The sequence below is a fragment of the Dermacentor variabilis genome, chromosome 7 (genome assembly GCF_050947875.1).
Source record: "Dermacentor variabilis isolate Ectoservices chromosome 7, ASM5094787v1, whole genome shotgun sequence".
Taxonomy (NCBI): Eukaryota; Metazoa; Arthropoda; class Arachnida; order Ixodida; family Ixodidae; genus Dermacentor; species Dermacentor variabilis.
In genome coordinates, this window is record NC_134574.1 from 107,488,783 (window position 1) to 107,502,262 (window position 13,480).

General features: G+C 46.1%; 1 protein-coding gene across 2 annotated transcripts; it reads right to left on the bottom strand.

The window, feature by feature from the left end:
• Positions 1 to 404: 404 nt before the first annotated feature.
• On the bottom strand, positions 405 to 12,049 carry LOC142587747 (iris-like). 2 transcript variants are annotated; one of them, XM_075698971.1, is made up of 3 exons: positions 11,699 to 12,049; positions 9,493 to 9,567; positions 405 to 1,695 (listed from the first exon to the last, which is right to left on the bottom strand). In XM_075698971.1, the coding sequence occupies exon 3, from the start codon at positions 1,682 to 1,684 to the stop codon at positions 545 to 547; it is 1,140 nt and encodes a 379-aa protein (XP_075555086.1). In that variant the 5' UTR covers positions 1,685 to 1,695; positions 9,493 to 9,567; positions 11,699 to 12,049; the 3' UTR covers positions 405 to 544. The 2 variants fall into 2 exon arrangements, with proteins under 2 accessions (XP_075555086.1, XP_075555085.1); XM_075698970.1 differs by lacking the exon at positions 9,493 to 9,567 and having other exon boundaries at positions 11,699 to 12,048.
• Positions 12,050 to 13,480: the final 1,431 nt, after the last annotated feature.

Consider the following 13,480-nt stretch of genomic DNA (forward strand, 5'->3'; position numbering starts at 1 on the left):
TATTTCACCCATAAAGGAAGACAGAAACGAGAAAATGTGCCCGCCAATGCTGCTGAAGCCTTTGACGAGGCTGGAAGGTTTAGCGCTCTGGAGCGGATGGGCAAGCGGGCATGCATGAAAGCGGGTATGCGTTTCAAGTACTATCGGCCATACAAAGTCTCATAGAGACATGTCGGCAAGGGCTTTACGTAAGGCGTCTTGAATATAAAGAAGCTCCACAATGTATTTAAAGCTTATTCTTCGTATTAGGAAGAATGGTCTAAGGTATTTGACCACAGCAATTTTTACTGGCCGTCAAGAAACGCGTTAAGTGTTTGTTGGTAATAATGGGACATCATTGTACACGTAGGGTCACGAAGAGACACATGCTGTGCCCCGCCTGTGAAATGAGAGCCGCAGACACGTTGCAGCAACGTAAAACGGTTTATTGCAACATTTATTTTTTCTGCAATATATTCTATGCCCTGGAATAGTCAATCGGCAAGCCATTTGTGACATCGATAAAAATGATCAACAACGAAGCAAAGCCCATTATTTGTTTCACTTACATGTCGCGAACGGAGCCCATGAAGAGCACGAGATCTGGGTCGCAGCTACGAATGAGGAACATAAACGGCCGATCCACAACAAATTTGTAGGTCTGTAGCGGCATAGAGGACATGCAGCAGGCTACCATCACTACTGCTGTGGCAGCGGCGGCTTCGGTGCCCTCTTCATTTACTTCTACGAACGCCTTGTGAACCACATCGGAAGCTGACAGATTTTCCTTCTCGCTAATGCCGGACAGGTCGGCTTCCGACGAAAAGAAATCATTGATGCCCATTTCTTGCAACGTTTCCTTCAGACCGACCGTCTGTTCCAATTTGAACTTTGGCAGATAGAGCTCAACGTTCACAAAGCCGCCAAGATTGTTCAGCAGTTTCGCGAGCTTCGGCGCCGTCAACAGCTCCTCAAGGTTGGACAGTCCTTCGACGTCGTTGGGTAGGAGCACGACCATGGAAGTCTTGCCGCCTCGGTATGGTATCTCCAGGGCCGTGACACCGAGTTCCTCGCTGCTGGCCATGCTATAGCGGCCCTCGTGGTACATCATGTCAACCAGTTTCTTGTTTTTGGAGTCCAGGTGGAAATCAGATCTACGAGTAGCATCAGGGTTGAACTGTGACTCCCAGAAGCCCTTAAAGTAGACGGCATTTACCAGGATAAGAGTGGTAAAAGAGTGCACGCTACCTCCGGGAAGGAGATCTCTTATCTTGGATTCTGTGGCTCGTTCAACCCAGGCGTTGACTTGCCGTCGAATGTTCTCGTAGTCATTCCTAAAATCGACGGACTCAATAGTAGCACCATAGCTGTCGCGCAAAAGAGCCAGGTAGCTTTCCAAGACTGGAAACGTCTGTTCGCAGTACATTCGGTTAGCGACATGGAGCTTCACGTCGGCAGCGTAGGATGGTAGTTTCGAGAGGAAGTCCGAAAAATGGTTGTGCATCTGTTCGCCGTCGACTCGAAGGACTGCCGACATTTCCTTGGCAGTTCTGTTCCGTGCGCCTCCAAGAGCCATTGAAAGAGCAGCCGAGATGCTGAACGGCGAAAAGAAGACGTTCCCTTTATGGGCGCCCTTTGGCGACAGCTGGTGGTACAAGTCCACGGCGAAATTGAGGACGGAATCTCCAAGCATGTTGACGGCCATGCCTGAAATACCTGCAGGGAAGTGAAATAGATTTATGAGAGTCCTGTAATGGGAGCGAACCACGCTAGCGGAAATTAGTCCCTAAGTCACTAAGTCACTAAGTCATTAGTCCTAAGTCACTAAGGCCAGAACGATGAACGCAGGGTTTATGCAGCGAAGCAGTAGTAAACATGCAGGCATCAGCACATTGCGAAATTCACTGCAGTGCTGAATAAATGAATTAAGAAGTGACTCTGCTTGGTGTCAGTGCCAACTCACAGGCGTAGCACTCGTTTCTAAAGAAGTGCTGGTAGCAGGGAACGGTTGTATTCGCTATTGTCAGAAACAGGCGGAATGCGTCGCTGATCTTTTTGTTCAAGTACCAGGCATGCCACTAATTGCCCTGTAGCAAACAATAATCATATTTCACGTCATGGGGACCTGTTTGGGCTCGTTACCTTGCTAAATACTAAGCGGTTGCTCGTTACGAACTTTTCGAATAGCAGCTCGTGCATGGCTTGTGTGGCCATTTCAGCAGGCACACGGCGCCTTCGTGCGCGAAGTGACGTGGAATATAATGATATGTGCCCAATGTGTGAGCTGAGTGGGGCCTTTACAGACAAATCTTTTTGATAAAATTTATAGATAATCCAAAAACCGGCAAATGAGCTAAACAGATTGCCTGGCATTCCACGTTTTCTTTTTCTGTTGAACAGAAGAATTTCCTTTTGGCGTTCGCACTTTGGGCAATAAACGTTTAGTTGCACGTCAGCGCTGTCAGAGTGTGATTTTTTCTTTGTCGTTTTAGCACCGCAACTCCTTTTTCAACATAATTCATGATGCTGCCATCAAATGTTTGAACGCTACGCACTGTCAAGACAAGTAACATATATATTTTTTCCATAATGGAATACAGTTGCATGTCCCAAATGTAGTGCCAGAAATAACAGATACCAATGCTGCTATGTTTTTGTCTATTTAATAAGTAAAGAAAGTATCACACGAACTTTAGAACTATATATCAGTTCGAAACCAGCAAAGTAGGTAGCCCGACTCTGAGGGGCCAACTTGTGAAAGCTTTTAATTCGTATGTGCTCTTTGCTATTGGTCAGCCACCTTAACTAATAAGTACAGCATCACTTTTGGCTGTTTTTTGCTCTTCCGAACAATTCTAGCTTAGGAGCTATTTGTGCATATGGGCCCAGTGCTTTTATCATAAATGCCTTCTCTATTCCGTCTGCCAAATAGGAAAAGCACATGTGAGAAATGTGCCTCAACACAACAGAGCTGTACCCTCAGTTTGTTGGCACACGGGGCAGGCATTCTTACGTAGTGTTAATACTTTTTTTTGCAAAGTAATAACAGAGTGAAGAGATATAATCGTTATCTGTTCCAGACTCTTAAAAGAGTTGACGTGTGCCGTCTTGTGTACCAAAATGATGATATCCCCCTGCGAAATCCAAAAGTTTTAATTTTTGTTCTTGTGTTTTGTGTGTGTGTGTTGGGGGGGGGGGGTGCGCGCGTGTGCGTGTGCGTGCGTGTGTGTGTGTGTGTGTGTGTGCGTGTGTGTGTGCGTCTATCTTTCTTGTGCATTTATTAAGCAAATATCTCACGAAGTTTAGAGCTATATCAGTTCGACACCAGCAAAGCAGTGCATGGCGTTGATATGAAAAATGTAAGATTGTGAAATGAACAAGTTGAGGCCAAATATTTTAATGAGACTTTGTCATTAAACAACCTTGTTCACATTTTTCTACATATGCAACGGCCAGGGAAAAACTTCAATGGCGCCATTCTTTGTTTTAATGTATTACTCAGGAGCAGCTGTCACTGTTCGTGTATTCTCAGTAATTGCGCCGAAATTATAGCAGCAACAGAGAGCACATACAAAAAGCAGGAGTTCGGCAAAATATACGAGGGTGAGTCAAACGAAAGTGAGCCAATGCCAATATATGACAAATGGGGTATTTTATTTTCAAATCTCCATGAGCATTTAGGCATTGGTGCCGCTGGCTAACCAGTCGCGTGATTCCAGTGTCATAAACATCCTTGGTTTGCTGCATCAAAAATTCTGTAAGTGACTCTTTCATGTCGTCGTCCGACACGAGTCTGGCTCCATTGGGCTGTTTTTTCACCTGCCCCAAAATGTGGAAATCGCAAGGCGATAGGTCTGGCATGTATGGCGGATATTGCAACGTTTCCCACTTTAAACTTGCTAGTTTTGTGTTAAACACATCAAAGACGTGGGGTCGGGCATTGTCGTTGAGCAAGATGACCTCATTCGTCAATTTTTCACATCGTTTGTTCTTGATTGCGGCACGGAGCCGATCCGGCATTTCACAATCTCGGAAACGATTGACAGTCTCTCCAGGTTTAGGAAAGTCGATCATTAATGGCCCCTGACGATCGAAAAAAAAAGTTAACACCTTTCCGGCGGAAATGACAGCCTTTGCTTTCTTTGGGGGTGGTCAATTCGAACGTTTCCATTTTAAGCATAGCCGTCGTGTTTCAGGCACGTAATAGTGGCACCATGATACGTCTCCGGTGACAGCTGCAGACAAGAAGTCGTCACGCTCATTTTGATGCCAGATCAGATAAGTCAAGGTAGCGTCGAACCTCTCCGTCTTCTGGCGGTGGCTCAAAATCTTGGGCATCCATTGCGCATACTAGAGCCGATAACCCAGATTTTCATGAATTATAGTGTGTACCGAACCGTGACTTATGTTCGCACGCTCTGCCAGTTCATCAATGCGTGCCCTCTGTTCTTGTCTGATCAACTCATGAAACCTTGCAATTGTGTTGGGGGTGATTGCACTGTGGCTTTGGCCCGGTCTTGGATCGTCTTTGCAACTTTCACGTCCTTCTTTGAACCGTCTGCTCACACGCTTCACTGTGGCCAGCGAAATGCAATGTTCAACGTACACGGCAGCCATGCGGCGACTAATTTCTTTTTGGGAGACACCTTCAGCTGTCAAAAGCTCACGACACCATGCTGTTCAACTTTTGGAGCGCCCATTATGCCACGCAACCATGTTCAACCCAGTGTATGAGAGCGCTAAAGAACATTTATTCTTGCACCTGCGTGTCATTTTTGTAAATGAAAGATGCTTGTGTCCTACGCGCATTCCTCGCAGTTAATGAACCGGACCAATATTGCGCGGGGTGGTTTGGCTCACTGCCATTTGACTCGCCTCGTGCATTAGAAATGCGAAGATACAACAAAATATACAAATGTGAAGATCGAGTTTGATAAAGGGCAAAAAAATGCCACCGGAAACAAAGTTCTATACACGTATACACAAAACCTCGCAACAAGATATTTAAATACACGTATAAGTCGGCAATAAATCAACATATCTAAGAAAAAGTCACTATATATGATGCATCAAACAAGGCAAATAAACATGTTGGGAGATCACAGATTCACAAGTGACAGAATCCTAAGGCCCGCTGCCCTTCCCTCCACTCCCCCCAATGTATCGCGCGCGACGGAAGGCGGCGCCCATCCTCCCCGCTTTGTTATCCCTTGCGCACACAAGACAGCCACCAGCGTCGGCTCACCCATGCCACCCCCCCTCGCCCCTACGTTTTCACTCGCACATGCAGCATGCGGCACGTGGACACGATGTTATCGCCCTTGGACTTTATACGGAATATGAGGGCGATGGCGACGGCAGGAATGAGCTTCGAGTGTCGATATAATTGCGATCGCAATAATATAATAAGAGTATCTGGCAAGTGAAGCATCCAGTGGCCCACTACTTTCCGCAAGAGAAGAAGTAACGAAATCGAACTTTCGGAATGCGGCAATTCGCTGCGCCGCAACAGCGTCTTTTCTTTTTCTTTTGTGGGGTTGGAGCACAGAAAAGAAAAAAAACTCAGAGGAAAACACGTTGGCCACAATCGAATGCCTACTTTGGGCACCTAATGTGGCTACCGAAGGAATATCGAAGAAAACGTGAGACGCTCCTCAGCGAGGCACCCGAAGACCAGGAGTGGGCCGTCCAGCGGGCCAGATCCGTTGCCGACGATCTCGAAAGATTTTCCTCGGGCGATGGAACCCTGGCAGCCTAGCCCCGGGCAGCAACATCAACAACCGTTGGACAAATAAAGTTTATTCCTATCCTATCCTATCCTTGGTCCACAGAGAACCACACGCACACTGCTAGGCATTCTACACCGGCGAGACAAAACTTTCTGGAGAGGTTGCGCTGAAGCGAACATGTTGCAATCAGTCGAGTCGCCCCAGTCATGGCGGCGAGCGACCATTGTTTATTTTACTCGTGTGCTTTCCAGAAAGCGTCCAAAACTCTGCCAGGCGAAAACAAACGCGCATCGAAGGGCGCCGCGCGGTGGTCGGGGCAACACGAGAAATACGCATGCGCCGTGGCTGGCTCTGGCAGCCCGCGGGTAGCGAGAACAGGAAAATTGAAGAGGTTCAATGTGTCCTCGCGAATAAAGCTCAAGGTAAAGAAAAAATAAATAAGAACGTAGTTACCTTTGCTGGCTTTAATGCCTTTGGCGGAGGTGGTGTGTTGATATTCTTTTCTGTGACATGACTGCACAAATGGACCACCATAACGGTTCGTCTCATAGAACTTGCGACGTTGTCGCATACCAGTTTTGGTTATTTGAGTAAAGTTACTGTTACTACTTAAAAAAATGCTTGCTGCATGCTTTGTCAACTTTTCTGATAGTGTGTTGATTTGGCTTGTCCCATTGTGTGGTCAGACGTACGACCTTAGAAAAGTTGGTGTAGCTTTGGCGTCAAGTGTTTAAACAACATTAATCCCACAAAGTTCCGGAATAGAAAATCGAAAGCACGACTTTGGGAATATCAAGGCACCTTTTGTATCAGAAGCTTATGAGAACTTTATATTAATACAGTTTCGGGATTCAAATCCATGCGCTCCGTAGATTCCTCGGCCTCCGCTAGATGCCGCGACGAGCCCGCTCGCCACCAAAACTACCTTGAATCTTTGTGCTCGGATGGGGCTCCTCGCGTTATGCGACTACCGGTGCATGGGTGCTGCAGCGAAATCCAGCCCGAGTTTGCCATCTTCGCGCTGAAATGTCTTTTCGAGCGTGAAAGAGACCCCCCCCCCCCCCCCCCCCCCCGCCATTCTAGGCAAAATCCAGAATGATTTCAAGCGCCGGGGGTTGTTTTGGTCTGCGGTGCATGGCAGCACGAAAACACTTTGGGGGGGGGGGGGCGCTGAAGCCCCACAAGCCCCTTCCTCTGGCTACGCCCCTGGTATGTGGGTGTGTGCGTGTGTGCGTGTGTGCGTGTGTCATTGCGTGTGTGAAGAAAGCGAGCCAGCCATGTCTACAGAGCAGAAAGAATTCTCTTACCCGAGATTCGTCACAAGTAACTTGTAGCGTTCATATAGGACGTTCATATAGCCGGACAGGCCGTCATCGGAATATGGACCTGGCAACGTTTAACACTAGAACGTTATATAGTGAGGCGAGTCTAGCAGAACTATTGGAGGAATTAGAGGGCAGTAAATGGGATATAATAAGGCTCAGTGAAGTTAGGAGGCCAAAAGAAGCATATACAGTGCTAAAGAGCGGTCACGTCCTGTGCTACCGGGGCTTAGCGGAGAGACGAGCACTAGGGGTCGGATTCCTGATTAATAAGAATATAGCTGGTAACATACAGGAATTCTATAGCATTAACGAGAGGGTGGCAGGTCTTGTTGTGAGACTTAATAAGAGGTACAAAATGAAGATTGTACAGGTCTACCCCCCCTACATCCCGTCATGATGACCAGGAAGTCGAAAACTTCTATGAAAACGTGGAATCGGCGATGGGTAGAGTGAAAAACAAATACACTATACTGATGGGCGACTTCAATGCCAAGGTAGGCAAGAAGCAGGCTGGAGACAAGACAGTGGGGGAATATGGCATAGGCAGTAGAAATAGCAGGGGAGAGTTATTAGTAGAGTTTGCGGAACAGAATAATATGCGGATAATGAATACCTTCTTCCGCAAGCGGGATAGCCGAAAGTGGACGTGGAGGAGCCCGAACGGCGAGACTAGAAATGAAATAGACTTCATATTCTGCGCTAACCCTGGCATCATACAAAATGTGGACGTGCTCAGCAAGGTGCGCTGCAGTGACCATAGGATGGTAAGAACTCGAATTAGCCTAGGCCTGAGGAGGGAACGGAAGAAACTGGTACATAAGAAGCCGATCAATGAGTTAGCGGTGAGAGGCAAAATAGAGGAATTCCAGATCAAGCTACAGAACAGGTATTCGGCTTTAACTCAGGAAGAGGACCTTAGTGTTGAAGCAGTGAACGAGAATCTTGTGGGCATCATTAAGGATTGTGCAATAGAAGTCGGTGGTAACTCCGTTAGACAGGATACTGGTAAGCTATCGCAGGAGACGAAATATCTGATCAAGAAACGCCAATGTATTAAAGCCTCTAACCCTTCAGCTAGAATAGAACTGGCAGAACTATCGAAGTTAATCAACAAGCGTAAGACAGCTGACATAAGGAATTATAATATGGATAGAATTTAACATGCTCTCAGGAATGGAGGAAGCCTATAAGCCCTGAAGAAGAAACTCGGAATTCGCAAGAACCCCATGTATGGGTTAAGAGACAAAGCCGGCAATACCATTACTAATATGGATGAGATAATTCAAGTGGCTGAGGGGTTCTATAGAGATTTATACAGTACCAGTCGCACCCACGGCGATAATGGAAGAGAGAATAGTCTAGAGAAATTCGAAATCACACAGGTAACGCCGGGAGAAGTAAAGAAAGGCTTGGGAGCTACGCAAAGGGGGGAGGCAGCTGGGGAGGATCAGGTAACAGCAGATTTCTTGAAGGATGGTGGGCAGATTGTTCTAGAGAAACTAGCCACCTTGTATACACAATGCCTCATGACTTCGAGCGTACCGGAATCTCGGAAAAACACCAATATAGTCCGAATCTATAAGAAAGGGGACGCCAAAGACTTGAAAAATTATAGACCGATCAGCTTACTGTCCGTTGCCTACAAATTATTTACTAAGGTAATTGCAAAAAGAATCAGGCACACCTTAGACTTCCGTCAACCAAAGGACCAGGCAGGATTCCGTAAAGGCTACTCAACAATAGGCCATATTCACACTATCAATCAGGCGATCGAAAAATGTGCGGAATATAACCAACCTTTATATATAGCTGGCATTGATTACGAGAAAGCGTTTTATTCAGTCGAAACCTCAGCAGTCATGGAGGCATTACGGAATCAGCGGGTGGACGAGCTATATGTAAAAATACTGAAAGATGTCAATAGCGGCTCCACAGCCACCATAGTCCTCCATAAAGAAGGCAACCAAATCCGAATAAAGAAAGACGTCAGGCAGGGAGATACGATCTCTCCAATGCTATTCCCAGCGTGTTTACAGGAGGTATTCACAGACCTGGATTGGGAAGAACTGGGGAAAAGAGTTCATGGAGAATACCTTAGTAACTTGCGATCCGCTGATGATATTGCCTTGCTTAGTAACTCAGGGGACGAACTGCAATGCATGCTCACTGACCTGGAGAGGCAAAGCAGAAGGGTGGGTCTAAAAATTAATCTGCAGAAAATAAAGTAATGTTTAACAGTCTCGGAAGAGAACAGCAGTTTAGGGTAGGTAGTGAGGCACTGGAAATCATAAGGGAATACATCTACCTAGGGCAGGTAGTGACTGCGGATCGGGATCATGGGACTGAAATAATTAGAAGAATAAGAATGGGCTGGGGTGCGTTTGGCAGGCATCCTCAGATCATGAACAGCAGGTTGCCATTATCCCTCAAGAGAAAAGTGTATAACAGCTGTGTCTTACCAGTACTCACGTACGGGGCAGAAGCCTGGAGGCTTACCAAAAGGGTGCTCCTTAAATTGAGGACGACGCAACGAGCTATGAAAAGACGAATGATAGGTGTAACGTTAAGGGATAAGAAAAGAGCAGATTGGTGAGGGAACAAACGCGAGTTAATGACATCTGAGTTGAAATCAAGAAAAAGCAATGGGCATGGGCAGGACACGTAATGAGGAGGAAAATAACCGATGGTCATTAAGTGTTACGGAATGGACTCCAAGGGAAGGGAAGCATAGCAGGGGGCGGCAGAAAGTTAGATGGGCGGATGAGATCAAGAAGTTTGCAAGGACAACATGGCCACAATTAGTACATGACCGGGGTAGTTGGAGAAGCATGGGAGAGGCCTTTGCCCTGCAGTGGGCGTAACCAGGCTGATGATGATGATGATGATGAACTTGTAGCGACAATCGACGCACTGACGACGCAGGTTTCGCGTTTATAGTGACCGACACGCGTTTTGCGCTTGGCCCAGTCCATCTCTATTGTGAAGTATGTGTGCGACATCGCAAGGAGTACTCGTCGGCATGGACGTTCTGGCTCCATCTGAGGTCAAACACCCAGACAGCGCGCTGGCAACTTGCCCGTCCATCGATCGATGTCGTCTTATTTTCTTTATGTTCGCGTCTGGCTTAGATAGAAGCCGGCTCGTTGAAATATACATTGTAGGGCGGTTTTATTGCTTATTTGAAAGTAGGTATCAGTTTGGAGGACGGGTTACTACGCAGAAGACTAAATCAATGATCACTAGTTTGTCAAGAGAACAAAAACTCGTGATCGATAGTAAGCCCCTACAAGCTGTGCAAGAGTACATTAGTCAAAGAAGGAAACTTCCAGAAGAAGAAAAAAAGGGGGAATGAGGGGAGGGGGGGATCGGAAGCACATGGGGAAGGCATTTCCGAGTAATTATCAAGAAGTCACCGTTAATCCTGAAAAAAAAAAACATAGAATCGATGCATTCTGCCGGTATTAAACTATTGCACGGGAACATAGGAGTTAAGCAAAAAAAAAAAAAACGATCAAGAAGCAACTAACGCGCAAAGAGCAACGGAACGAAAAATGATAAGGTTAACGTTAAGACACAGGAATACGGTCGTGTCGGTTACAGAAGAAACGGCGAATTGATATTCTCTTAGTAATAGAGAAATCGAGTTGGCCAAATCATTTAATGCGTAAGACTGGTGAGCGGTGGTCTATGATATTCCCAAAGTGAATACCATGGCAAGAAAATGGAAGTTGAGGATGGCAGAGAAGTAGGTGGCGTCATGAAATCAGGAAATTCGCAGGCGTAAGATGGGGTCAGCTTGTACAAGAGACAGGTAATTTGACACCGATGGGCTTCGTCCTGCAGTGGACGTAAATAGGCTAACGATAATGACGATGAATTTCCACGCTTAATGTTATTTGTATTCGCGACAAAAGAAAGTGCAAGATAGTTACAGAAAGCAAAGACTCGGCCATAGGGGGGGGGGGGGAGGGGGTGAAGGAGTGTAGTCAATCTAGGCCCACAACTTGGGTTGGTCAGATGTGTTCACCGCACTTCCCACCACCGAAGCGACAGCCGAATTCAGTTGGCGGCATGCACGTGCTGAAGTGAAACAGTTCAAATGGCGACACTGTGTTTTTCTTGCTGGTAGAGAGCTAAGTGTGGCAGAGAGCCATATATAAGGAGTATCGTACTACAAGTAAACGCCATTTATGGCACAAATATGCATTACGGAAACTACATATGCAACCACCAAAGTTAAGTGTGAACCTATACGTCTTTTTTTTTGTTAATAAGAAGATCCATCGTGCTTGTGTACACGCTTAATCAACTCGTGTCGTCTGAACTCAGTTCTTCTGTATGCTTGGGACTTCAGCAAAATCGAATTAGCCAGAATAAGCACGCTAAAGGCCCCCGAAAAAACTGTAGACGATAAAATCTAGCAACTTTTACAATAATCACTGTTTAAGTAAAAGGTCCGCCCCTTAAGATTCGCCAGTTCAGTAGACTTCCTTTATCTTTTCTGACTATGAATTAGCTACTTACCTCTGTGCAGTTAAATGCTCAGACGCCGGTATAACTTAGCGAATAGCTGCCGTTGTTCGTTAAGCCGGTGAAATATAAAGTGTTCAGACACTTCCTAAAAGTGGCTGTGAAAGCGAGAGAGAGAGAGAGGAAGAAACACACCTGACAGCGGTCCTCGCAGCGATGTTCCAACGTTCTCGCTGGCCAAATGAGTGCGAAGTGGGAAAGCGCAGTCGCTGTTAGCGTCTTTCTCCAATGCGCCGGGTGGGCGTTGCCCAAGCACGCGACGGGGAATGCCGGCTACGTCGTTGTTTACAAACTCCTTCGCCGCTGAAACACAGTCGCAGCTCCTTGATGAGCTAGTTTCTTTTACTCTCACGTTAAACGGATGCCTCGCTCACCGGCTCAGAGCAATTTGTGCAATAAATTAACGATGCGGCTTCGGCACGACAACCAGACAGCTTTGGTTCTGTGCGACGTTGCTTTAGCTTTCGACACCCGCATGCAGAAAGCGCCAGCGACGGCTGTAGTGGCGCCATCTATAGGGGACACGTGGTAACCTTGTTCGAGACTCCTGGGTACCAAAATTCCCTCGTATTGACCTGGTTTTCCCGCGTGTCGCCTCTTTTTCACAAGCAGTCCCTAGGATATCTCAGATGTCCCCAGGAGCGCTCTTTCAGAACAGAGAAAGCCAGCACTGCGTTCCGGCAGCCAAAGAACGCTGCTTTTTGTTGTTTACGTGGTTGATATTGATGTCATCACTGTTGTGACTGAGTGCTAAGTGTGTCACGTGGGGTATATAAGACGAGTTTGTTGAGGGATCGTGCTCTGTTGACAAGCGACGTTATCGGTAGGAATCCTGTTGTATTGTGTCTCGACAATAGAGAATAAAAGAAGGAGGTAGAAAACGGTGCTTATGAAAAAATAGAAATAATGATAAAATGAAATAAATATATAACTAAAAGAACAAAAGAAAAGAAGACAAGAGTAAAAAAGCAAAAGAACACTAAGCAAGCGAATGAAAAATAACTAAGTGATGCTGCGTATAGTTTGAAATTTAGCATTGCGAATAGATTGTAAAGCTCCCTTTGAAACGTTTATGCCTATTGGTTGCAATGTCTTGAACTTATGGATAAGGTATGATTGTCTGTTTTTTCTCTCACGCGCAAAACGGAAATTTGACAGTACGATGTAGAGTTTCAGTTTATCAAAGTTATGACTTGCTTGGTTCAAATGCTCGCCAATGCCTTTGGGAAGATTTTTAGCTGTGTCCGCGCGACATCCGTTTTAGGTTAGGTTAGGTTAGGTTCTTTGTCCCATTTCACCGATATGTTGCTTTTTACAGAAGGAACATTGAAGCATATAAATAACGTCGGATATAGTGCAAGTAAAGCTAGCTTTCACTTCGTGTGTGCAGCTTTTTGTGGTGATGTTAATTTTAATGTCACTTTGAATGTGCCTGCAGGTCTTGCACCTGGAGCGGGAACATGCTTTTATTACGGGGGAATGGTGTTGGTTGACTTTTGGGTGCGCGAAACGTCTTTAATGTTTCTGTCGCGGTGATAGGTTACCTTTGGTACAACCGGGAACGCTTTTCTCAGAGGCTTGTTACTTGAAAATATTGAGTGGTATTTTTCGTAATATGTTGCTTATGCTTGGGAGGACATTAGAATATTTTGTTGTAAAGGCTGGTGGTCCGGTTGTCATAAAGGCTGGTGGTCCTTTGGCTGGTGATACTATGCCGAGGAAAGCATATGTCGCCTCGAAAAAGACAAGTCCCCTTGTCGAAACGCTGGCTGCCGCTTTTACCTTGTTCTTATTTTGCTCGTCGTCTTTTATTTACAACCCGTGCCTTCCCCGTGTTTTCTCTACATAGAGTGAGTGTAGTACTTAAACGTAACGCATAAACTGAAGGAGGTGCAGCTGTATCAAACGGTCTTGCCT

Coding starts and splice junctions, on each gene's coding strand:
- LOC142587747 (XM_075698971.1), bottom strand. CDS start 1,684: ATGGCCGTCAACATGCTTGGAGATTCCGTCCTCAATTTCGCCGTGGAC.